We start from the raw sequence: 10,055 nt of genomic DNA on the forward strand, positions 1-10,055 counted from the left end.
TAGTTCCAAATGGCCAAGGTCCAGGAAAACTTACCCACAGACTCAATGGGTCTGCTGCTAGCAAGGGAGGCTTACCTGGGCCAGGTCCATTGGTTAGGTTAGCTTGGAGTCCCATCTGGGTCGCCAATTGTTGGAAGAAATATCCATCTGGGTTCAGTTCCAAGTGGGGACAAAGACACTGGAAACATGGAGGCTGCTTGGAAAGATGGTTTAATGGTGGTCAGGATCACATGGCTTGAGTTCCTGAACAGAAAAGGGCTGAGATCCTGTGTGCTCCCTGGCTTTATGCTTTTTCTGAGCTTTGACCTTTCTGGGGCACAGGAAGAGTATCCTGATTGGTTGTCAGACTCCCAGGGGGTGGGAGTCTTAGCTAGCCTTGCTGGCTGTCTCTCAAGCTTGCTTGAGCCATGCCATGTGGTGAGTTTCAGTTGTATTGTGTTGCAAATCATGGGGGGATTGAGTGAGCTTGGTTGAAGCCTTAATTGCCCATTGACAAAGGTGGGGAGAATGAGTGAGCTTAGCTGAGGCTTTTAATGGCCCATTGACAAAGGTGGGGGGGGAGTCAGGAAGTTGCAGGGAGCTCCTTTGTCTTTAAAATATGTTTCTCCATTTCTCATCCAGGAAGGTATAATATTCTGCTTTTTAAAATATTTCCTAGAATATTTCATTCTTCTAGGAGGGGGGTGGGTGCTAAATTCCTACACCCTGTCTAGAACATTCATGTTTTCCCCCCTGCACTTTTATACACATCCTCTTACACTTTTTCTAACCTTTAAAAACTATCATAATTATTTTCTATTAAGGGAAGATGCTTTAGTTCCTATATTAGTTTGGTTCCTCTCTTCTGCACTTTCTCCAACTTCATGGTACCGTACTATTTTTCTGAAGCAGAGACTAAGTCTTCACAGTATTTCCTGTGCGTGGTAACAAATAGATACACACATCAAATTGCTGTAATAGGTGCTTAAGATGTGTGGAGTTCACACCCAGAATTCTACACATTTTAAAAATAACCGAATTTGAAAACACTGATATACAGTATACAAAACTCTGTAATATCACGATATTAACGACTGTCTGCACTATGGGAGGGGCACAAATATCAAGCACAAATATCACGAAATTATTGGGGAGAGGGAAGAGAAGAAAACTCTCTAAAAGAGTAGATGGGCTGTTGCAAAATCTCGCGAGAGTAGTGTATTGCCATTTTGGAAAATGCCTTCGTGGGATTTTGAGATCTCACGAGAGGTAGGCGAGCAGAGCGGCCGCCATCTTGTCGACGCGCGGGTGCTTTCGCTCTTGCCAAGTAGCCGTATTTCGCTTCAGTTCCCAGGCTTCCCATAGTGGCATCCGCGGAGAACGTTGAGCCGGCGCTGAAAAACACACCCTCCGCAAATGGCCGCTCCTGGGTAGATTGGTAAGTAATCTGCTTGCCAGTCTGTCTGCATGTATTACAAAAAGGAGGGGAGGTTTTTTTAGAAAAATAATTTCTGGAGTCGGTCGGGGGCTGGTCAGATGCCCAGGGCGAGAGATGTTGCGGAGAACCACTGAACAGCTTTGCCCATCTGCCACAGACCCCGGTGCTCTTTTCCATCACAAACTCGCCCGTCCTCTTTGTTGGAATCCTATTTTCCAGTTCCAGTTTCCCGGCTTTTGATGCGTGGCATCAGGACGGTGTATCTTTTCCTTCTATTGTTAGGATGGGGGAAATGCTTCAGCTACTGGATTTTTAATTTTTTTTTATTTTTGTTAAAACTCCAGAGGTGTCCTGCAAGATGACACGTTTATCATCTGGGAGTTTCTACTCGCCTTTTACTTAGTGGGACTGTTTCAATAACTTCCGTAGTGGTGGGAGCTGGAGATTTCCTTGGTCCGAAGACCTCCCTGCCTACGTGTAAGTGCTTGAGGCTTCAAAAGTATACGGGAGACGTCGGGAACTTCTTGCCAGATGTGAATAGTGACAAATGCAACCGGTGAATCATCATATCAACTATTTGATTTTAACTAAGGTTACAATAATAGTTGTGCAACTGAAATTCACCTTCAGATTTTGCAACACAGTTTGGAGAGGCGTCTGATGGCATAGCCATCAGAGACCAGGGGCGGTCCTTGATCCAGAAGAACGGAACAATTGCTCCCTTTCCTGTATTTAATATCGGGGATTTTAGGTCACCTTGGAAGTTGTTTATCTAGAGCAATCTTTTGATATCTAATTGCAGGAGGCAGGAGTCTTGAGTGTATATATTCAGTTTATTTTGATCAAACTTTTTAAAAACAAGGGGGTTCATTATCTAAGCCTCTTTATTTTGAATTTTGACTTCTCAAACATTTTGATCAAAGGTTGTTGCAAACAAGTGTTCGTGATATCTGTCTAATACTGTTTCTAATGTATCCTGGTACAAAGTTTTTATTATATTGCCAGTTGGGTCGTGATTTACTCTTTATGTATTAGTCTTAATAACTGCTTTCTTCTGCTATAACTAACTCCAGTCCTATGTGGAAATAATGCTGTCTTAACAGTTTATTTCTATTGACTTCTAAAAAAATATGAACCTGAAGGGTCTGTGTTCATTGAATTATTATCTAGAGGAATAGATATGTCAATAGGGAGCTGAATGAATTAGTGTGTGTACATCTTTAAAAACATTTGTGCTTAGTTGCCCTCTTTTCATTCTCTTTTTATTGTTAGATTTCTCCTGGTAGAATGACAGGAAAAAGCCAGACTTTAAGTTTCCAACTCCCAGCTGTTGCACAGCCCGCTTCAGTGGATAGCCACGTATATCCGTTTGGGAACAATCTTAGTTCTGACAGTGATGTTTTGGAAGATGAAATTGAAATATATGAATTGCGACCTCGGGGAAAAGAGAAAACTCGGAGAAGCACTTCAAGAGAAAGAATGGATGATATTGTATTTATAACTAAAGATATACAAGAAGGAGACACACTAAATGCATTAGCTCTTCAGTATAGTTGTTCAGTAAGTTTCTCTTTTTGCAGTTGCATATAATTATCATATGTTAGAGACATATAAATGTAGAATGTTTTAAATAAAATTATGCAATAAACATAATTTGAAAGTTTACTTATAGTATTAGATTCTGGACTGTACAAATATATAGTATATGTTTGCCAACTAGAAGCATATGGTTTTTCAAAGTTAATTATAAATTTTGGTAATTGCTAAAATTTCAATATTTTTCTTCTCTAACAGTATTTTATGAAACTGATACAGAAAATTCCAAAAGTTAGAAGATTGTATAGGATTAGAATTCTTTATTTTTATTCATATAAAGTCAACTTTCTTCCAGCTGGTAGTTATATTTTATTTGTTGGACTTTAATGGGGCTACCTGATGAGATAAGCAGAATTAAAGGGAGGGGGTACTCAAAATAATTTTATTTAACTTAGCACCTTGTTGTGGGGAAGGAAAATTAAGACTATCAAAAATTGCTAAGCATCTTTTTAAACATATAATTAAAACTATAGAGTTCTTTCAATAGTTCTTTCATTAGTTTTTAAGGATACATAGGTACAGTACTTCTAAAAAAATTAAGAATAGGAAATATTATACAACAGTATAATTACCTTAAATCAGATGGCTAGTAGATAATGAAATGAGGCTATATGTTCTTGAAAGAATATTGAATACAGCTGGAATAATGTTTAATCCTGTGCATAATTTTAGACTCAAAAATAGAATGCTTTGGAATGCAGGAAGGTATCAGAGGTAGCACCTATCTCATGTTTTTAGCTTCAGTGCAATAACTGGAAGACAACTATGAATTTCCAAGAAATGAAATGACTGCATTACAGAATTGCAAAAAAGAGTTTTGTTCCTGTCCTCATGTTCTAAAATATTTCTCTTGGTGGTCAGTGTATGTGCATGTGTATATGTATATGTGTACATATTTGTATAAATATTTCTCTTAGTGGTCGTATGTATATATGTATGATATATGTGTATTTGTACATTATTAGCAAGAATCTTTGTATAAAATATTGTGATTTTAATTACAATTAATTGATTTTAAACTATGAAAAATGGTGTGCAAGATATATAAGATCAAATAATTTTACTGCAGACTATAGGTAAAATGCTTATTTGTGCAAAAGGTTAAGGCCTGTATTCAAATGGCTTTGTTATATTCAGTGGTTATTTTTGTTCAATAATAGTATTAGTAGTTTTACTAAATACATTTAGACTGGATGCAGATGGAATATTATATCTGTGTAGCACTTTAAAACTGACTTGGATTACCATTGTTTCAAGCCATGGTTTGTCTATGATTAAATGGTAATTGTTTAGGCATTTTATTCAGTCATTAATTTTTAAGCAAACTAAGGCCTAGCCTTTAACCTTGATTCACAGTTGGTTTCATACTACATGCTGAGCCAAAATCAAGTGAACAACAACAAACATGTTAAGAATCAGACCTGAACACTCAGCCATATCCTGATTATTTTAGAAGATTCATTTCCCACAGTTTGAAGTAGCTGGAATTGGTGATTCATCCCTTCTATCCTTTCTGGATTTTTTTTTTAAAAGAAAAAAATAGTAGCTTATAAAATAGCTGTTAGCCAACTTGTTATTCTTGGCAATCTCAAGTCTTTCTTGAGCTCTTATTCATATAGCACAATGATTAATTTTCAAATAGTGACATATCTTGATATGTACTTTTTGATTAAAGCAAAAAAGTACTGGCACTGGGGCTATGATATAACGTCTTTCATCGGATAAAGAGATTACCTTCATTTGTGTGATTCACTTGGATTGTCCTTGTTCAATGGTTAAGCCAAAATCAGTGAACCAGCACTTTTGATCTCTTCCCAAGAGAATTCATTCTACCAAAAATTGTTTGAAAAATGAGAGCAAGCAATGTGAACACTAATATGCAGTTTGACTATTTGACATAATTTAGTTTGATATTGAAAGTAAGACTTTGTATCAATATTGACAGAACAGATTCTTTTAAAAAAAAATGAGTTGCAAGTAATAGGAGTGATTCAGTTAACTTTTTAAATGAAGCTAACTTATTTTATTATAACATTTCAGGTAGCAGATATCAAACGGGTGAACAATCTTATCACAGACCAGGACTTCTTTGCACTAAGAACTATTAAAATTCCAGTTAAAAAGTTCAGCCTTCTGACAGAGACACATTGTTTTCCAAAAAATAGACAGAATTCAAGATCTGCCGCCTCTTCATATTCCACAGAATTCTCAGATTCATCACTAGCACCTGAGTTGTTCTCGTCTACTGAAACAGCTGGTAACTTTTTGAAAGAAGTGGACCGTGATATAGAACAAATAGTGAAGTGTAATGCTACCAAAAGAGAAAATCTTAATGAAGTTGTTTCTGCTTTATCAACCCAACAATTGAACTTTGAACCAGATGGTAAAACTGTCAGACAGAAAGATCCTTATTATGGTGCAGACTGGGGAATTGGATGGTGGACAGCAGTGGTAATAATGGTGGTAGTAGGCATTATAACGCCTGTTTTTTATCTTTTATACTACGAAGTTTTGGTCAAAGTGGATGTCAGTCATCATTCTACAGTGGAATATTCGTTAGTTGCACCATCTCAGTCAAAGCCATTAGAAAATGAAATAAAGCAGCCTATTTCATGAGGATTAAGTTTTGGTTTTACATGCTAAATGTCTGAGCATTCTTGCCATATATTCTGCAAAGAAGCATGAAAATGTTTTGAGTGGAACTGTAAAGTGGCTATCCAATGATAATATACTGTGTGTGTGGAAAAGTAGTCAATATATTGAAAAAGTAAAAGTATCTGGATTTGCTAAAATATATGGATTTAAGCTGCCACCCTGCCATTGAAATTAATACAACTGTAATCAATCTAAGTGAAGGCCATTAGTGTAAACTTCATATTTACTTAAAAATGTTTACTCTGGCTTTAATGGTATGGAGATTCTATTTACATCAAGCAATAATATCTTCTACCATAGTATATGGAATTAGGAATAGTTTGGTTTTTTAGATTTACTGAACAAGAACACTGCTTGGTATTGCTGAACAGAATAATCAGTTTGAATTATTTGAAGAGCACTATATAATGAAAAGGAACCAATGATTCATATAATTCCTTTGTTCTAACTGCAATGAGTGTCAGAGAATGAAACCTAAACAGAAAAAAGGTGAAAGAATTCCACATTCTTTGAACTTCTTTGTTCCTAAAGTGCTCGTTGCATTGAATAATACTGCATATCTTCAAATGCAGAAGAGCTGTTTACTGTACACAAGCAGTTTGCACAAACTCCCTCTTATAAATGATTTAGAATTAAAGTGAAAGAATACTACCTACTTGCAGGAAACCAGGAATGGTAATATGATATCAGATTTCTTTCAAGATCATAACAATGACATTGTGGAAGTTAAACAATCCATTGCCACTAATGTATCACATGTACAGTTGAGCTGAATATTGTGCTAAGCCATTAAATGCTTGGGCTTTCATTTGGTATATTATTATAACCTAACCATTGGGATATTTAAAGAACCTTTTTGACTTAGTTCTACTAGTTAATTTTTTTTAAAGTGGAAAACCATGTTTCGGCAGCTATGGTTTAGTGCACTTTATAAAGCTAATTCTGTACATGGATAAGACTTAGAGGATGGCAGCCACACAAAATGTATAAAAATACATTAAACAAATACAGTATTAGTGGCTTATTTCCTTCTTGAATCTTCTAATTTGGAACTTTTCTATTGTGTTTGCACCCATTCAGGGCCTTCCTGCATTAGCTACCTAATCAATATTATTTTGGAAAACAAACCTATTGTTCCTTAGGGCATTATTGGAAATGTACTACAAGTGTATACTTAAGAGAGGGAAAAGGACATTCTTTTCATTTTAGCATATGATTAGTTGCAAAGCAAAGAAATACAAGTGGAATATTTCTGAAAATTTAAAGACATGCTCTATAATTGGCACATTAGAAGCCAAGTATGACTGACTTATAGAACTAGAAAACAAAAAATAATAAGCTGTGCAATACTATTTTAAAGATCTCTATGCCATAAAACATACAGGGTGGCATATAGTAATGTTTTTTAACCATCTACACTTTTTTGAAGTACCAGAAGTTGAGTACCTCAAGTATGCTACATTTTTTTTTTTTTCTTATAACTTGAATTAAGAAGTTTGAAAGGAAAATATTAAAGGAAGATACAGTATAAGTATAGGTTAAACAGTCTTGGGTTTTATCATAGCTCAGGAGTTGTGCCTTATTTCTACAACTGAAAAATATTGATCTATAGTGTTTCATGAATAAGTAGTATACTTACAAATGAAAGGTTTCTTCATAAAAATTATGTAAACAAGTCCGTTTTGAAACTAAGGTCAAGAATATGTAAGCTATAAATCCTTATGCAATGTTGCTGTATGTTTTTATCTTTCCCAAAGTACATTTTCATCATGTGAAGGACTGAAAAGACTATGAAAAGTTAATATGAAGTTAAAGAAAAAACCTGGAGTACTAAGTTAAGAAATTCCACTAAAATAAAGCAATTAAATTCAGAATATCAGGTTTGTGAGTATACTACATAACTGAAGCATATGAAATAGTTTAATTGTCATTTGGAAAAGAAATTTTCACAAAATGAGATTTATGTAAGTTTCAGAATTTATCAAAAGGCCTTTGGCCAGAGTATTATTTCAAAAAGAATATAAATAAATATATATATATATTTCTAATTCTGTTTAGAGTAATGAATCAACCATATGAATTATAGAATGTTTATATTTAGTAATAAGTTTGTGTGTCATATATTTATTCTATAAAATCTAAAGAAAGCTTGTGAATTGTAAACTACATTCTTATATAAAGAGTTTAAACAATAAACTCTTATAAAGAAAAAAAAATACATTAAAATCAAGTACAGTTCAGATAGAAATATACATAGAAATACACTCTCACTGAATTATGCAAAGGGGAAATTGAGATTTGTTCTAAATGCTTAGAATTATTAGAAGGGTTGCAAAATATTGTGATTCCATAGAATATATAACCCATCATATATATTCTTCAAGAATATTTTTCTATTTATACAATGCATCCTAGGATTTATCTAAGGTGAGCTGATATTCAGAGTTGTCACGTCTATTATGCAGTTGTATTGGAGGACAGGAAATTTCAACTAGTCTTAATTTTTTGGCAAACTACCAAATTTTGTAGCTGAAAGATGAAATTTACAGTGGCCTTCCCTTTTCCACTATAATGTCACCCATAAAATATGACAGTGGCATAACTTTTAAAAACACCTATGGTTTAGTGTGGAAGGCTTGTGTCAAATCTAATAACTGTACACAGATTGGGCAAACCATGAATTGCCCAAATATTCAGAATTGCTTGACCAAATACTATTGGGCAATCTTTGGCTCTTGAACTAATTTCGACCCCTTATGGAAAACTTTATATCTCCTTTTCCTACTCTACATTTTCTGTTAAGTTGAATAAGTCAGGGGGAAAGCACATTAACATTAATTGTACTTCTCCCATAACCTACCTTTAGGCCTGGCTGTGTTCCTGAAATCACAATTTAATGCAAGTAGTTTCATAGGGTTGTGGATTCCCTGCTGCCCTATCCCCTCCAGCATCCCCTACTGGTAAGAAAACCAAACCCCAGTTGCTTTTCTGAATTTGTGGCAGGATTGGGGATTCAAGTGTTAATTTTTATGATTTATTTGTTTAGCCATGTTTTGTTATTTTACCGAATACTAATCAAAATTATTCCCCAAATCATCCAGATTGTTGAAGGAAACTGACAGTTTTGTCAGGAAAATAAAAGAGTGGTACATTAAACAAAATCTTCCACACAAAATGTGATCAGAAGAGGTGTTTTGAAATACAAAGTGAAAAAGCCTAAGCCAGGACTTTCTCTGAATTGTAGTACCTCTAAATTTTTCTTTAAATTCAATTTCTGGTTTTGGTCATACAAAGAGCGACTTTGCTCTCCTACTCCATATTTGGGGTGATGTGCACTCTCCCTTCATAATGATCTCACCAGCACACAGACACATTTGCTACATAGCAGGATTCCTGCCTACTAGATTTATCAATCTTCTGGGAGTTCAATATTCAATTGTAAAGCTAAAGGAAAAATGTATGTATGTAGGAATCTCAGCTCATGTCCTATAACTGAAAAATTCTCAATTATACTGATAGACTGAAGAATGTCAGCATGATATCCAAAATAATTCATTATATATTGAACTGGTGAGGATAGAAGTGAATGTCTCATTTCTTTATAGTAAAAAAAATAATAATCCATGCCTTGGGCTCACAATGTCTGGTTTTTAGCTTGATGCATTAATCTAAGATAATTATCTCTTTTGAAAGATAAATACTGCTGAATGGCATAGTATAGTCCATAGATATCCAATAGAAGGCATGATAACCTCACATGCACCATTAGGCCTTTGAGCAAATGACATTAAGTATGTAATTTCTGTGATGTGATTGACAAATTACATATTTTATGTAATTTGCATGATAAAAATCATGATGTGCTTGGCATTAATTCAAGAGGAGATTGTAGATGGGTCAGAAATTATCCAATACACTAAGGATAATTTCTTTTTATTTCAATCGACACTGTCAATTCTCCATTTATCATTACTTTTGCTGTTTGTTTGTAGTATATAGCTCCTATAGCCTGAATGAACTTTCTACCAAAGCCCATCTGTTCCAATTGTAGTAGCATGAATCCAGTTCATGTTATTGAAAGCTTTCTATGCATCAAGAAATATCAAAGCCATTTGCTTTTTGGGATGTGCCTCATAATATTCCAAGGTATCCAGAATTATCCTCATATTGTCTATAATCCGTCTTTTTGGCAGAAACCCATTTTGATCAGAATGTATAAAATTGTTTAAATATCTTTTGAGTCTTTCTGCCAATATTGAAGCAAAAATTTTGTAGTCTGGGTTTAACAAAGATTTGGGCCTATAGTTCTTAGCTTGCTGTGGGTCGATATCCTCCTTTGGAATAAGTGTAATACAAGCTTCTGACCATGACTTAGGTATTTTCATCT

At 34.7% G+C, this 10,055-nt stretch overlaps 1 protein-coding gene across 2 annotated transcripts; it reads left to right on the plus strand.

The window, feature by feature from the left end:
• The first annotated feature begins 1,267 nt into the window (after window positions 1–1,267).
• On the plus strand, window positions 1,268–7,716 carry LYSMD3 (LysM domain containing 3). Of its 2 annotated transcripts, XM_058171417.1 has the most exons (4): window positions 1,268–1,417; window positions 1,762–1,894; window positions 2,690–2,977; window positions 5,054–7,716. In XM_058171417.1, the coding sequence occupies exons 3-4, from the start codon at window positions 2,705–2,707 to the stop codon at window positions 5,627–5,629; spliced, it is 849 nt and encodes a 282-aa protein (XP_058027400.1). In that variant the 5' UTR covers window positions 1,268–1,417; window positions 1,762–1,894; window positions 2,690–2,704; the 3' UTR covers window positions 5,630–7,716. The 2 variants fall into 2 exon arrangements, with proteins under 2 accessions (XP_058027400.1, XP_058027399.1); XM_058171416.1 differs by lacking the exon at window positions 1,762–1,894.
• The last annotated feature ends 2,339 nt before the right edge of the window (window positions 7,717–10,055 follow it).

This window comes from Ahaetulla prasina, chromosome 2 (genome assembly GCF_028640845.1).
Source record: "Ahaetulla prasina isolate Xishuangbanna chromosome 2, ASM2864084v1, whole genome shotgun sequence".
In the NCBI taxonomy this organism is placed as follows: Eukaryota; Metazoa; Chordata; class Lepidosauria; order Squamata; family Colubridae; genus Ahaetulla; species Ahaetulla prasina.

What these genes read in the sequence shown, in the direction of transcription:
- LYSMD3 (XM_058171417.1), top strand. Translation starts at nt 2,705, where the DNA reads ATGACAGGAAAAAGCCAGACTTTAAGTTTCCAACTCCCAGCTGTTGCA. An exon ending in CTCTTCAGTATAGTTGTTCA is followed by an intron (nt 2,978 to 5,053) that starts GTAAGTTTCTCT and finishes ATAACATTTCAG; the next exon opens with GTAGCAGATATCAAACGGGT.